The sequence below is a fragment of the Spermophilus citellus genome, assembly GCF_964194105.1.
Source record: "Spermophilus citellus genome assembly, chromosome: 18".
NCBI classification, from domain to species: domain Eukaryota; kingdom Metazoa; phylum Chordata; class Mammalia; order Rodentia; family Sciuridae; genus Spermophilus; species Spermophilus citellus.
The window spans coordinates 10,176,314-10,192,029 of NC_138200.1; the positions used below are offsets into that span (position 1 = coordinate 10,176,314).

General features: G+C 50.2%; 1 protein-coding gene across 1 annotated transcript; it reads left to right on the forward strand.

Moving 5' to 3' along the window:
- Window positions 1-10,746: 10,746 nt before the first annotated feature.
- Window positions 10,747-15,618, forward strand: PGLYRP1 (peptidoglycan recognition protein 1). The gene is made up of 3 exons (XM_081273055.1): window positions 10,747-11,907; window positions 14,208-14,329; window positions 14,772-15,618. Exons 1-3 carry the CDS (start codon window positions 11,621-11,623, stop codon window positions 14,948-14,950), a joined length of 588 nt encoding a protein of 195 aa, XP_081129181.1. The 5' UTR covers window positions 10,747-11,620; the 3' UTR covers window positions 14,951-15,618.
- The last annotated feature ends 98 nt before the right edge of the window (window positions 15,619-15,716 follow it).

Genomic DNA, 15,716 nt, shown 5'->3' on the forward strand with positions numbered 1-15,716 from the left:
GAGTGGAAGAGGCTGGTGGTCAGGTGGGTCACATCTGAACAGAGTCCAGATGAAAGGCGGACCAACAGAGTATCTGGAGGAGGGCATTCCTGGCAGAGGGAGAGCAAGTTCAAAGGTCCTGAGGTGGCACTGGGAACCTGGTGTGTTTGCAGAATGTGCAGGAAGCTGGCTAGGACAGAAGATCAGAGAGGAGGAGAGTTCAGGATGTCGCCGACCCTGGGGAGAACCTGGCCTTTAGTGTTCCTTCTCGAGACGCTCAAATCCACCCGTGGACTCTGTGGATTCTTCATCCAGACACTGGTTACAGGGAGAACCAAAGACCCCAGCTAAGTCCTCCACTCACAGCTCCTCTGAATACGCAGCTCTGCCCCCAGGAGCCTGACTCCCAGGTGGAACCAAACAGTGGGGGAAAAATCAAAGAAGCCCCAGTTCAGAGCTGGGGTGCCGGCATGGGGGCAGGGGGAGTCCTACACAAGAGCACCAGCAGGGGTCCTGCTGTTCCTGCTCTGCCCACTGGAGGAAGGGCACCCCTTTCTGATTCATATCTAGGATGCATCAGACAGAGGCCGATGGCCTCTCAACTGAGTGACAGTTTAAAGGGACTGATCCCTGACAAGGTGTGGGCAGCGGTTATGGAAAGCAATGGATGGTGTCCTCAGTACTTGGGAGAACTGCTCATGCTCAGTGCTCAGGAAAATACTCAGGACTCAGGATGAGGGGGTGGTAGATCTGCAAAAGTGAGAAAGGGCACATGTGAGTCAGCTGGGGAATGGAGGATACACAGTGTCTGTGGGCATCCAAGGTGAAATTTCTGGAGGTGATGGACACCCTGGAGAGGCTCAGGGTTGGAGACAGACAAATCATGATGAGCAAATTTTTTGGTAATGAATTGAGTCATTTATTCAACAATTAATTAAATGTCAGAACTAGAACTGGGGATGCTCAGGGAGCTGAGGAACCAGGGCCCTAGCCTCTCCCCCCAGACTCCCAGGGAGCCTGCAGCCCAGCAATTCCTCTCCTAGGGCTGCTGTCACAAAGTGCCACAAGCCCAGTGGTTCCAAACAAAGGAACTGGCCAGGCACAGTGGCGCATCCATCATCCCAGAGACTACAGTTCAAGGCCAGCTTAGCAACTTTGGGAGACCCTCAGCAACTTAGTGAGACCCTGTCTTAAAAGAAAAAATAAAAGGGCTGGAGATGTAGCTCAGCAGTAGAGTGCCCTTGGGGTCAATTTCCAGTGGAAGAAAGAAGAAACCAACAAACAAAACAAATGGACTCAGGGTCCCGGAGGCCGGGCACCTGAGGTCAGGATGTGGCAGGACCTCGCTCCTTCCAAAGGCTCCAGCAGAGGACCTTGCTGGAGGCCTCCAGCTCCCAAGAGCCCTGGCCCTTCCCTGGCTTGAGGCTGCACTGCTCCCCCTCTGCCTCTCAGCCCTCTGCCCCTGAGCACCTCTGTCCTCTTCTTACAAGGACACTCATTATTTGGGATCAAGGGCCCACCCTACTGCAGCATGACCTCACCTTAACTAAGGACATCTCCAATGACCTATTTTCAGAGAAGGTCACATACTGAAGGGCTGGGGGTTGGGACACAAGCAGCAACAGCCATTACACTCAGTGAGCAGCCCACAACCACCATATCCTAGGTGAAACCACACCTTCATCTGGTTCCTGGGCTAGGGACCTGGGTGTCCCCTATACTTCCCCTCCCCTCCCCTCCCAGTGCTCTGAATCCTGCCTCTCAAACAGTCTCTCCAGTTCATTCCCAACCATGCCACTGTCTGCCCTGATCTAGTCTCTCCCTTCCCTGTCCCCAGTTCCCTCCTCACCCCTGCCCCAGATGTCCCCTGACTGCCCACTCCTCTGGCTCTCTCCGGACACTCAGCCCCTGTCCTTCCCTGCTCAACCCTGCTTGCAGCTCATGTTCAACCTCCTTTAAAACATTGCCCACAATGCCCTGTGGGGACCCTGATCTCATGACACATGGCAGGACCTCACCTAAAACTAGCTGGCCACTGCTCACAAAAGCAGGACCAGAGAACACACCCCAGGGCCTGCCTCACTCCAGTTTCATCACCTGCAATCTCAGGTTGGCTCTACTTGTCAACATTTCCCCATCCTCAATGAGACCCTGAAGACTCCCAAGTTTATATCTCTTGTCCCCTAACCCAGCACCTCCTTGTCACCCGTGACCCAGCTTCCTGTTCCACTGAGACCACAACAGAGAATGTTCACGTCTCCTGACCCTAATAGCTCTCCACATGCCTGCAGCAGCCCTGCATCCCCTCCCCTGCCGCTGCAGGACCCAGGCCCCTTAGTCCCCTTCCACTTGTGCTCTGGGTCCCACCCGCTTCAATCTCCTGTTTTATGGCACAGAAACATACTGTCAGATTTCCTTTATTAAATAAGCCTGATGTGACCCCAAACTCCCTTCCAGATATGACCCATGTCTCCACTTGAATGCTAGAAAGGACCGTCTTCACTAAACCCTCTCCTGAACACACTCAATTAGCCATCACCCTCACCACACCACCAAAAATGCTTTCCCCCCCTTCAGCACTGGGGATTGACCCCAGAGGTGCTCTACCACCACTGAGCTCCAATGCCAGTCTTCCTTTTTGTTTTTCAATTTTGAGACAGGGTCTCGCTAGTCTCAAACTTGTCATCCTCCTGCCTCAGCGTCCTGAGTGAATGGTTACAGGAGTGCATCACTGTGCCCAGCAAAAGTGCTCTTTCAAGATTAGACAATGATCCCAGTGGCTTGGGAGGCTGAGACAGGAGGATCTTGAATTCAAAGCCAGCCTCAACAAAATCGAGGTGCTAAGCAACTCAGTGAGACCCTGTCTCTAAATAAAATGCAAATAGGGCTGGGGATGTGGCTCAGTGATTGAGTGCTACTGAGTTCAATCCCAGGTACACCCCTCAAAAAAAAAAAAAAAAGGATTGTACAATTGAACTGAGGATACAGCTCGACTGAAAAGCACTTCCCTAGATTGTGTGTGGACCAGAATTTGATCCCAGCACTACAAATGAATAAAGACAGATCACTGACAATCTCCATATTTGCTAGCTCTGGTGGCCAGTTCTCAGTTTACACTGGGCTTGGCCTCTGGGTAGCATTTGGCACCCTGAGTCTTTCCCTCATCCTCGAATTCACCCTTCACTTGGCCTCTGGGCCACCACACAACCCTGCTCCTCCCTGGTACCTTTGCTGATTCCTGCCCTTACCTTGCACCTAGGAATGTGCAGCCTCAGGCTTCAGAACTCTTCTCTATCTACACCTGCTTCCTTAGGAACCCCTCTTAGTCACACATAATTAAATGTCACTTACTCACTGATGACTCCCAAATCTCAAGCCTGGATGTTGGTCCCCAAGTCCAGACTCAAATATCTAACATTCACACTTAACAGCAACTTGCAGAAGGGCAGTTCTCCCCCTCAATGAGGAGGAAGAAAGAAACAGTGTTTCTCACCTGTGTTCCCATGTTGCTCAGAAAACAGCTGACAGATGGTGGCCAGGTGAGTCAAAAGCCACCCCCATCCCGCCTCCTACCCCAGCTCCCCAGAGTGAACCGAAGGCTTTGATAGAAGAATGATCCATTCAGAATCTGCGCTGCCCACAGTCGTTTGATGTGGGCTGTTGCCTGGCACCTCTCTCCCTCTCTGTTTTCTTTTTGAAGGTGTGTCCTTGGTGCAGGGGGTAGACCAGATGTCATTTAGCAGCTGTTAGTGTGATATGTAAGTTTCACCACTTTAATCAACTACATGTATTCCCTCCCCTGTATTCTGTCCAGGAGCCCACAGATGAGGGGCAGCCCTGATGCAGGCAACAGCCCTGTGGGAGAGGAACTGTCACTAAGTCCCAATGCACAGATGGGGAAACTGAGAACAGATCCATGTGTGTGACTCAACTGCACAGATCACAACCTAGGATGTGCACTAGGGATGGGGTTTGTAATGGTGAGGGGGAAATGGCTGTCCCTTCCTTATCTTTAAACGGGACAGTGTTGCATCTGGGACTATCTGAGACAGTCTTCCTGTGCCTATTGACCCAGAATAGATATTCATAGCTGCCTCCTTTGCTCTCAGAGTTGGCATTTGGACAATGAGCCATTATCAGTCTCACCTGAACCCCTGCAAGCACCTCTCACTGGGCACCCACCTCCCACCCTGGCTCCCTCGAGTCAGCCACGCCCCAGGAATCTCATGAAAGCCTAGGTCAGAGCTCACCTTCCTCTACTCCTGAGCCTCCAAGGCTCTCACCAGTTTGGGCTGGCTTTTGTGAAGCTCCTTCCAGCTCATGTAACATAAGGTAACTCTGTTACCTTATACATATTTAGGTATATTTAGGCTGGTCAGCTCAAAGAGGAAACTCAGGTGATAGAGTTATGTTCCATGTCAAAAGAGGGAGAGGTTCCTAGCTCCACAGGAGGCTGAGGCAGGAGAATTGCAAGTGTGAGTACAGCCTCAGCAACTTAGCAAGGCCTGCAGCAACTTAGCAAGACCCTGTCCCAAAATAAAACCTAAAAAGGGCTGGGGATGTGACTCCGTGGTTAAGCACCCCTGGGTTCAATCCCTGGTTCAAAAAAAAAAAAAAGGCAAAGTGAAGCGCATCACTTCCTGAAATGCTCCTCCATGGCTCCCTGGGGCCCACAGCATGAAGTGCAGACCCTTATAATGCCCGACAAGCCCAGGGGTGGTCTGGCCCTGCTGGCCCACGAGCCCCGCCCCTTACACCCCGGCAACACCAGCCTCTTGTACTTGCAGACACACCGGCCTCCTCTCCTCTGCCTCTGCTCGCGCGGGGGCATCTGCTGGAGCAGCCTCCGCTCCTCACCCTGCCCCTGAGGGACTGAAATACTGTGGACAGCAGCATCAACCCGGTAGCTCTCCGCTCTTGGTATTTCACACTGTGGTCCTCACTACTGTTGACCGGAGCAGACTGCTCCCTGGGGTAGGCGGACCCTCCGCAAAATCACAGAGGCTGCTCTCTGCACCAGCGGGTGTTGGGCGGAGCCTGCGGGAAGCACAGTGCCTACGGCGCGCTCTGGCGGTGGAAGAGGGAACTGCAGGGAACCACGAGGCTTCTTCCCCCAGGGTCAAAATTGATGATAGAGCCTCCCTGGGACCTTGTCACCTGCCACTACCACGCTAACCGCGCCATTCACGTGAAATGTAGCGTATTTGTTTGCTCACTTACTGTTTTTTTTTCATTTATTGCCTGTCTTCCCCACTGCGCCTGTGAGTACAGAAACTTCAATAAGTAATGGAATGGAATAGAAGTCACATCAATTCTGCCTTTAGACTCAAGCCTGAGTGTCCCCCACAGAGCAAGGAGTCCTTACCAGCAAGGAAATGTGCCCGTGCCATTTCTGTTTCCTTCCTCCCTCCCTCCCTCGCTTCCTTCCTTCCTTGTTTTTTAAAGTGGTGCTGAGAATCCGACCCAGTGCCTCACAGTCCTAGGCAAACACTCCACCATTAAGCCACAACCCCAGCCCCAGTCCCTTTCTGGATCTCCAGATCCCGGAATTGCCCATACAGACAGCCCCAAGCCTCCTTCCAGAACCTGCACCAGCCTCTTCCCCGAATCTGTGATGGAAGAGGGTCAGGTGTGATTCCTAAACCCAAAGGGCACCTGTCCCTGGGGCTATGCCCAGAGCTGGTGCAAGTTGTGGTGTGCCCAGGAGCCCCTCACCTCCACTGTGGGGAAGGATGTCAAGGATTTAGGGACAAAGAGGACTGCAAGTTGGGAGCCAGCAGCTGCCTCTGGGCAAAATTTTAAATGGTCTAAGAATTCTAAATGCCAGCAAGTTCTTCTAGCCTCTGGCTCTTCTAAGGAACTGAAAAGGGTGCTGTCTACCGTGGGGGGCTGGGGGCACCTGGGAAGAGAGATTACCTGAGTTAGCTCAGGTGAGGGCAGGTGAGAGGGCAGTTCTCCCCCTCAATGAGGAGGAAGAAAGAAACGGCGTTTCTCACCTGTGTTCCCACATTGCTCAGAAAAGAGCTGACAGATGGTGGCCAGGTGAGTCAACAAAAGCTACCCACATCTGGTCGCCTACCCCAGCTCCAGAGTGAGCCACAGGCTTTGATAGAAGAGTGATCCATTCAGAATCTGCTGTCCAGTCTTTTGATATGAGCTGTTGTCTGGCACCTGTGTTTTGTCTTTTTGAAGGTGTGTTGGTGCAGGGGGTAGATCAGATGTCGTTTAGCAGCTGTTAGCTTGATGTGTGTCACCACTTTAATCAATTACATGTGTTCCCTCCCTATACTCTTGTCCAGGAGCCCACAGATGAGGGGCAGCCCTGATGTTGGCAACAGTCCTGTGGGGGAGGGACTGTCGCTAAGTCCCAATGCACAGATGGGAAACTGAGAACAGATCTGTGTGTGTGTGACTCACCTGCACAGATCACCACCTAGGATGTGCACTAGGGACCAAGGATATAATGGTGAGAGGGAAATGGCCATCCCCTCTTTGTCTTTAATCTGGGCCTATCTGAGATAGTCTAACTGTGCCCATTGACCCAGAATAGATATTCATAGCTTCCTCCTTTGCTCTCAGTGTTGGCATTTGGACAATAAATTAAATGATGACCCTGTGTATAGACATCATTATACACTAGGAAAGACAGAAATTGACCAAAGAAGAAAACAGGCAAATAAAAAGCTACAGTCATGATAAAGTTAAGAGAGGAAATGGTGTGGAGAAAACAGAGGAATTTTTTCCTACTCTGACATACTGGAAAGAAGCATGTCCCCTTAAGGAGGGAACATGGAAGGAACGTAGGTCACAACTAGGATGGGGGAGGAGGAGGAGAGCTTAGGGACATCAAAAAAATCAAGATGCCACTTTGTAGTTAAATGTCATCTTCATTTAATATTATTTCTATCATTTCTGATACAACAAAGAAAACAAATATTTTTATCAACTTCGGGAGAATCTGAGTTCTTACAGGAGCTAAACTAATGACAACATGTGAGGTAAAGGCAGCTGGTGGGCTAGATAGAGATTTTAAAATTCAACTTTCTAAAACATACAGGAAGTAAATCTAATTTCCTCTCAACAAAAATATACACAGTAATATAGACTCGGGATTAAATGTAATATATAAAAATTACCCATTGAAGCTGCAGTAAATGCCTATAAGGCATGCTTCCTTTTAGGCTGGCAGAATACAGAATAAATCAAACTCTAACAAGGGGAGACTTCACCCCACCTGGCTCATGTTCATATTCTTAGGACCCATGAGGAATCTGATATGCTAATGTCCCTGTCTTTTTACAAAAAGCTAGCTCAGTGTTTTGTAATCTTAAAGTTGAGGTCAAAGTTCCTGATTTCTCAAGTTTCCTCTATTTAGAATTTGTACAGGGTATGTACAAAGTCCCCGTGGTTACAGGGCAGACCACATATATTCAAGTGTAGCAAGGACAGGGTGGCTGGGGGTCTCAGGCACGGCTGTGGTAAGAGCAGTCTGTGCTGCCAGTCATGGCAAAGAGCTCAGGATTTATCCTACAGATCATGAGAAATCACAAGCGAGGTGACTCATTTTGAAGATGACTTTCAGAAAAGACTTGACCAGATCTGAACTTCGGCCTCATAGGGCAAGAGTGCATACTGGGAGATCACTGAGGAGCAGGGAGAGAAATCCAAGTGAGAGGAGATGGTGACTAGACAGAGTGGAGGAAGTGGAACCTACAGAAGCAGTCCAATGCCTAAGATATTTGGGAGGTAACAGCAACGTGACTTGGGGGAGGACTGCATATTCATTCAACCATCCAGTAACTATTTATTGAGCACCTGCTAAGTGCAGGGCATTGTGTTAGGTGCTAAAAGTACAATAGGAGAAAGAAATTGATCAAGGTAAGTGCTCAGGTTTATGGTTTCTGTAACAGATAGATGCTGATATCATCCCCTTGTATAGGGACCCCTGAAAGAGGACTAATTTGAAGGAGAATATCTCCAGCCATCATCTGCTGGAGGTGGTGGGATGTCAAGTAGGCAGGTGGACATACAGATCCAGAACTCAGCTGAGGCTAGACATAAAAATCTCACAGTTGCAGGGTGTGATGGCACATTCCTGCAATCCCAGCAGCTCAGGAGGCTGGGACAGGAGGACCTCGAGTCCAAGATCAGCCTCAGCAACTTAGTGAGGCCCTAAGCAAGTTAGTGAGACCCTGTCTCCAAAAAAGGGGGAGGGGGGATTGGGATATGGCTCAGTGGTAAAGTACCCCTGGGTTAAATCTCTCAGTACCAAAAAAATTAAAAATAAATAAAATAAACCTTAGAGTCATCTGCATCTCAGTGGTAGCTGAAGTCAGAATGTAGATAAGATCCCTTTGCAGCAGCAGAAGAGTATATGATCCGGGGCAGAAAAATAAGTCTGAAAGAAAGGAAAAAAAAAAAAGACCACACAGAAGCCGAAGGAAAACCAAGACAGTCTTGCATCACAGAAGCTAGAGAAGTGACCATTTCAAGAAGGAGGGGGTCAACTATGTGAAATGTTGCCCAAGGTCATCCTGCTAATAAGTGGGAGGAATGAAATTTAAAACCAAGTCCAGCTATATAATAATGATGCTGGAGTAAATGGTCAGCCATTTAGAAACAAAGTTAGACCCCTACCTCACACCACATGGAAACATAAATGAGAGCAGAGTAAAGTTCTAAAAGTAAAATGCAGAACAACAATATTTTTAAAAACACAAAAAGTCTTATAATCATGGTATGGAAAGTCTTCTTAAAACAGGAAACACAGAAATCATAAAAGAAAGTTGATTTTTAAAACAGATTGGAGGAAAAGAGTTGACAGACAACCCAATAGAAAAATTATTAAGAGATGAATAGACAGTTCACAAAACATGGATCCGAACAGCCAGAAATACATTAAAAAGACAAATGCCTCTCTAATGTGGAAGAAAATGCAAATAAACTTTGAGATATCATTCCTTGGATTGGTAAAGCATATATTTCCGTTGCTGGGGAAAAGAAATACAAAACCCTTTTGGAGACGGCATTGGCAGTATCTATGAAACTTTTACATGTGTTCTATTTGTTGATTTAGGTGCTCATACATGGGGGGATTCACTTTGTGAAAATTAATTGGCATGTGCAGTCAATTCTATTAAGTCCATAAACTCTATTCTATCAAATCTATTAAATCTGTTAAAATTGCATTTATACATTTTTCTATATGTATATTATTCTTTATTGATTCTAAAAAGAACTGAGACACATAAAACACACATACCTGACAAGTCAATAATCTTAGTGATGGTATTCTTTGTTTCACAAATTGATAACAAAAAGACAACTAGGTTATTTTTAATGGACAGTGGATACAAACAGGTATTGACAGAAGGGCAAATCCAAAGGACAACACACAGAAAACTCCTCAATCTCCTGGTTGGTCATAAAAATGTCAGTTGAAGTTCCAAAGAGATATCACTTTGTGTCTATAAACTTGAGAAATAATAGCACCTGCTTTAAGGGCGGGGATGAGAAAGCACTGATACATCAATGGTGGAAATGTGAATTGCTAATAGTCTTTGGGGGAAAGCAATGTAGTAAAATCTATTAAATATGTACTTTTGATTTAACAAGTCTGTCTTTATAATATATTTATAAATGCTCCAGTGTATAGGGACACCGAACACTTTGGGCAGCACAAGGTGGAAAAAGGACCAGAGAACCTTCCAAAAAAGAGTACATCAACAGTGCTGCGCTACACCAGGAAATACTGTGCAACTCTAGGAGGAATTCATGAACAATGGCCACTTTGCCCTGGAGGATACACGTGAAATACCAGGTGACAAAAGGTAAACTGAGGCTGGGCGTGGTGGCACATGCCTATAATCCCAGCAACTGGGGAGGCTGAGGCAGGAGGATCACAAGTTCAAAGACCAGCCCCAGGAACTTAGCCAGACCCTGTGTCAAATTAAAATTTTAAAAAGGGCTCAGGATGTGGCTCAGTGGGTAGCACTCCTGGGTTCAATCTCCAGTACCACAAAAAAGAGGGGGGAAGCTATGCATCTGATTTTGATTTGGTTGGTTTTGATGCCCTTATACAAGCTTACAGGAAGTAGAATTGATTAAGAACCCTATGTCTGGAGGCAGGAAGCTGGGGGCCAAACCCTGGCTTCACCATCTCCTCCCTGGGTGTGGTAACCTGTACGCCTGTTTCCTCAACTGTAAAAGGTGGTAAAATAACATGTACCTCACAAGCCTCTTGTGAGCATGGGACAATTTCTGTGGTGCTTAGAGTTGTCGTGCTTAGAGCTGCCTGGTGTGTCATTTTGGTGCTATCCTGACTGTGAGTATAATTTACATGAGCATGGAAAATGTGCTGGAAAAAGTGCACCCTCATCCCTCATTGGGGACCTCAGGTGTGCAGAGCTGGAGGGGGCAATTAACCTCTGCAGAATTCAATTTGTTACAACTAGTGTGTTTCTTGAAAGTTTTTTTTTTTTTTTTAATATGGGGACTGTTTGTTTTTTTTAATATGAGGACTGAGTGTTGAACTCGGAGGCCTTCTACCACTGAGCTACACCCCAGGCCTTTTTATTTTATTTTGAGACAGGATCTCGCCAAGTTGCTGAGGCTGGCCTCAGACATAATTGCCTCAGCCCCCCAAGTTGCTGGGATTACAGACGGCACTTTTTAAACTTTTTAAAGATTCACTAAAGTGAAAGGAAAACAGGAAGAGGAAGCCAGACAGTCTGCCCCGAGTTCTCCATGTGCTCCAGGGAAGGCCTGGGGAAAGCCCTCTGCCCCACAGAAGATCTGAAGCCACTCAAAGGCCAAGGCAAGCGGCTGCTGCTTTCTGGATTCAGTTGACTCCTCTCCAGGATGGAGCTCCCAGTGGCACTCATGAAAGGCATGGTGCTTACTACCAAGGACAGACCTGAGTCTGGGTCCCAGTGATGTTTATGTGTCACTGCGAGCCAGACATCCAAGAGCCCTATCCTGCTCAACCCATTTAATTCCTCTCCAACCCTCTGCGCTGAGACCCTCACCTTATCATCCCCCCATTGCAGATGGGGAAACTGAAACACAGAAAGATTATGTCACTTGCCAGGGCTCACACACCAGAAAGTGCTCAGAATTCCAAGGTGGGCAGCTTGTTCCTGAATTCTAGTTCTGGACCACTGGGCTCTAGGGCCCACCTGCATGTTTCGGTGATTGTCCCTCTTCCAACCTCATTTTATTCAGCTGTGACCTTTACTCACCTCTTTGGATGGCTGCAAGGGTTAAATGCGCCTTTGGGCCTGTGAGAAGCATTTTTTTAAATGGGAACCTTTGTTAGCTCAGTCCTGCAGGAAGGAGATGTGCCAAGGCCCTGGGCCCCTCTCCATCCTGTGCAAGTTCCTGGTAAGTTATCCAATACCCGCCCCTAGCGAAGCGCCCAGGGCTCTGCACCCATCCCCACCTGACCCAGATTCACCGCCCGACCACACCGCATCCTGTGGGACCCTACCAAAGGAGGAAGTTGGAAACTGGGGTCCCGCGTGATTGACCCAGGAAGTCCTGCAGGGGTGTGAGGCAAGCACTTCCCAGCTGCTGTGCTCCAGCAGATAAAGGTGGCCCGCCCGCTGCCAGGTCCTAGCCCGCTCTGCGCGCCCTGCCCGCCATGTCCCGCCCCTGCGCGCTGCTAGCCTGGGCCCTCCTCGCCCTCCTCGGACTAGGAGCAGCTCAAAATAAAGAAACCCCAGCCTGCTGCGGCCCCATCGTGCCCCGGAGTGAGTGGGGGGCCCGGCCGTCGGAGTGCTCCCAGCCCCTGAAACAGCCAGTGCGCTACGTGGTGATATCGCACACTGCGGGCAGCAACTGCGACACCCCGGCCTCCTGCCGGCAGCAGGCCCAGAACGTACAGCACTACCACGCGAGCACCAGGCGCTGGTGCGACGTGGCGTACAAGTGAGTGCGCAGGGAGGCAAGGCTGAACTGGGACGGTAGGAGACTGGGGTGCAGCCGTGAGCCGGTGGACCTGGTTATAGATCTAGTCCTGGAGCCACCTGGCTGACACCTCCGCAGCTGACTGGAGCTCTCGGGGGTTGTGGCTTCTCCCAGGGTCACCACCCAGGACTGGACAGGTAGGTGCAGACAGCAGCAGGTGCTCTGAGGACCTCAGGTCCCGGCTCTGATGCCCAGAGGAGGGGGCAGACAGACTGCCTCACGCACCAGAGATCCTCTCCACCTCCTCCAAGGAATCCCTTCACAATGGCTGGCGCCTTGTCCGGAGGCTGGAGTATAAGGCCAGGCTGGGCTTAGTGCTGCCTGAGACCCGGAGCAGGTCCCTCCCAGCCAGGACAGGTCCTCTCCACTTCAGCCCCCCTCTGTAGTGAACTGGGCCTGATGCATGGGAAGCATTTAGCATATCGCACTTAGCATATTGCAGGAGCCCAAAACCCACGCTATGAACATTAAGCACCTGCTGTGGTCTGTCTTGTGCAGAAGCTGGAGCCAGACTCCCCAGAGGGGCCTTCAGAAGGCTGGCTGGAGGAAAGGACCTGAGAGGATGGCTCTGGGATGGGGGGCTGAGGGAAGCTGCAGGGGGAACAGGGGCAAATGCTGTGAAGCCCAGTGGGCAGATCACACCTGAATGGCAGAATGGCAGAATGGCAGGACACTGGAAGGGGTCTGGTGGGCCAGTGAGGACTTTGGTTTTTACGATGAGAGGGAACCACGGAGGGGAGGGGGCGTTCTGAAAAGCAGGAGAGTAGTCAGGCTGCCTCTGGCGGCTGTGGGGAGAAGACCATCCTGGAGTGAGAACAGAAACAGGGCAGAGGGTGGGGTAAGCAGCTGTGAGAGGGGTGGGCATGACCCCCAGCTCCCTTAACAGGGAGGGATCTCATACAAGGGCTCCCAGAGAGGGAACATTGGAACCCTCTAGATTCTCAGGCCAAGGTGAGCACGGTAATCACCTGCAGAACTTCCTGAGAATGCGGATTCTCAGGCCCCACCCTGGAGCCTACTCCAATAGATGCCACTCAGAAGTTTAGGAGCCATAAGGGTATTCCCCAGCCCTTCCCACTTGAGATTTTATCATCTGAAGACTCCAGCTTCAAGGTTTTGTTTCCAAGGATCAGGGGCTTCGATGCTAAGTGTTTCCGGGGTCAGGAAGCTAAGCCAGGGCTGCAGCCTCTGGTCTAAACGGCCTTTTGAAAATGCACACTGACATCTGCTCCTCAGATTTGAAGATTCAGCATCTGATTCTGAGGTTCTGAATGCCCCCTCCCTTGCCACATCACCTTCTCTCTCAGCCTAGCTCCCCACCTGGAAATCGGGCTCTTGACTGTACCCACCTGACAAGGGTGGCTGAGGTTTAAATTAGATGCATCCAGGCAATAAACACACAGAGCCCCAGCACCAGGGCCAGCGCCAGGGTTGTGACAGAACCATCACGGGCCCAGTCCCCACAGCCAGCATCATTAGAGTATTTCTAGTCTCTGCAAATACTCTGTGAGCTGGCTTCATAAGGAGCAGATCCAGGAGTTGGATTCAGAAGTTCCAACATTCTGTGTATCCTCAGTGACTCTGTGACCCAGAGAGCTGAGTCCGAAGCTAATGCAGTTCCAAGGTGAGACCTTCCAATTAATTCCCTGGTGCCGGTCAGACTTGCTCAGTCAAGACGTGTTGAATGAGTGAATCTTTAGGATCTGCTGCCAGGATTGGAAACCCCAAAGAAGCAGATGTGATCCCAACCCTTGAGCCCCTGATTCCAAGGGGCAAGTACCTATAGGGGCAGGACCCTGTGAAAATCATGTGGCTTTCTGAGTCTTTGTTCTTCAGCTTAATGTGGCAAAGACACCTCAGAGGGTGGTCTTGTGAGGGTTCAGCAAAGTAAGGGTTCAACAAATCCAAAAGGCAGGCAGGAAGAACAAGGAATAAGACCATGAGGATGGGCATCCTGGAGACCCGAGCAAAACTCTGGCTCTGCCTGACTGTGACCTTGGACAGGAGAGCCCACTCCCCCAAATCTCTTTATAATGTGGGGAGGCAGTGACCCATGGATTGTATGGGAATTAAAAAAAAAAAAAAAAGGTACACGCAGAGCTGTGCTTGGCATGTGGCAGGGGCCACAGTGATTGTTCTTATGGAAAACTAGAGGATGAGGAGGGGGTACTGGAAATTGCACGTGCTGTGGCAGGAACAGAGTGGGATGAATGGAGGAGGGAAGCCCTTCCTCCTCATCAAGTCTGACCCCCCCCACGCAGCTTTCTGATTGGAGAAGATGGGCTCGTATATGAGGGCCGCGGCTGGAACATCAAGGGAGAACACACAGGCCCCACCTGGAACCCCATTTCCATTGGCATCACCTTCATGGGCAACTACATGGGTGAGTCACTGTCCAGAAGGCTGGCATGGGCTCAGGGAATGGGGCAGCAGGTGGAAAGTGGCTGAGAGGTTCTGCCACTTAAAAGGTCTGTGACCTCGGGTAAAGGATTCCATTTCCTGAGCCTCATCTCCTTGAGTAACGGTGGGAGCCGCAGGGTGGGAAGGAGGAGTAGCTGATCTATACACCCAGTCCAGATGTGGGTGCTGGCTATCAGCATGGGCAGAACAAGAGGAGGGAGAATAAGCAATAATGATTAGAGCAGCCAGTGCTTGCTAAGGCTTCTAGGGATGTTCCTTGGGTTTTCCATAAAGTAGCTGCCATTACTATCTCCTTTCATGAAGGAGCAAACAGGCCAGAGAGGGCCCGACTCACCCTACCTTGTACTATACTACTTCTGTCCTTCAAGGAAGCCCCAGACTAACTTCTGCATCTATCCCTCCAGAGCGGGTGCCCCCAGCACGGGCCATCCGGGCAGCCCAGAGTCTGATGGCCTGCGGTGTGGCTATAGGAGCCCTGAGACCTGACTATGAGATCAAAGGACACCGGGATGTGCAGCAGACACTCTCTCCGGGTGACCAGCTCTATGCAATCATCCAGAACTGGCCACACTACCGCGAGTGAGGCCCTGCTTGTCAGCCCCCTGCACCATGCCTCTCTCCCCAAGAGCTGGGAAAACCCCTGCCTCCTCCTCCTCCAATAAAGATGCAGCTTGAGAGGCTGAAGCAGGAGGATCACAAGTTCAAGACCAGCCTGGGCAACTTAATGAGATCCTGTCTCAAAATAAAATAAAAAGGCCTGGGGATATAGCTCAGTGGGAGAACACCCCTAGGCTCAATCCCCAGTACCTCCACATATATAAATAAATAAATGCAACTCCAACTGTGTTCCTGAACTGGCCCCCCCACATGCCCTGCTCCTCCCTCCCACGAGGTCCCAGCATCACCCTTCCTCCCAGCACTCTGTCCTCGATGGTGCTCAGAACCCAGAGGCCCCGACCCTGAACCAAGACCCCGGAGATCCCAGCTTGGAAGCAACATCACAGCTCAGAACCCAGAGGTCTCAGGTCAGAGCCCAGGAATCAGCACCAAGTAGGTTCAGATGTCACCACCAGCAGCTCAGGGGGCTTCCCAGGCAGTGGACCATGCTGCAAGACACCCCTTCCCCACCACACCACCAAAGACATCCTGTGCAGTACGTCTGCTGAAACTCCTTTGGACTGGACGGCTTGCTCCCACTCCTCAGGTCTCCCCTTGCATTGCTTGAGAGAAGGTAGAAGTTCTTCCTGAGCTTGAGCCCCCATCTGCCTCCAGACATGCCCAGAAATACCCACAGATCCCAATTATACACCCATCCTCCCCCTTTCTCATTACTCCACCCCCACCCTTCA

What these genes read in the sequence shown, in the direction of transcription:
- PGLYRP1 (XM_081273055.1), top strand. Translation starts at nt 11,621, where the DNA reads ATGTCCCGCCCCTGCGCGCTGCTAGCCTGGGCCCTCCTCGCCCTCCTC. An exon ending in TGGTGCGACGTGGCGTACAA is followed by an intron (nt 11,908 to 14,207) that starts GTGAGTGCGCAG and finishes CCCCCCACGCAG; the next exon opens with CTTTCTGATTGGAGAAGATG. An exon ending in CTTCATGGGCAACTACATGG is followed by an intron (nt 14,330 to 14,771) that starts GTGAGTCACTGT and finishes CTATCCCTCCAG; the next exon opens with AGCGGGTGCCCCCAGCACGG.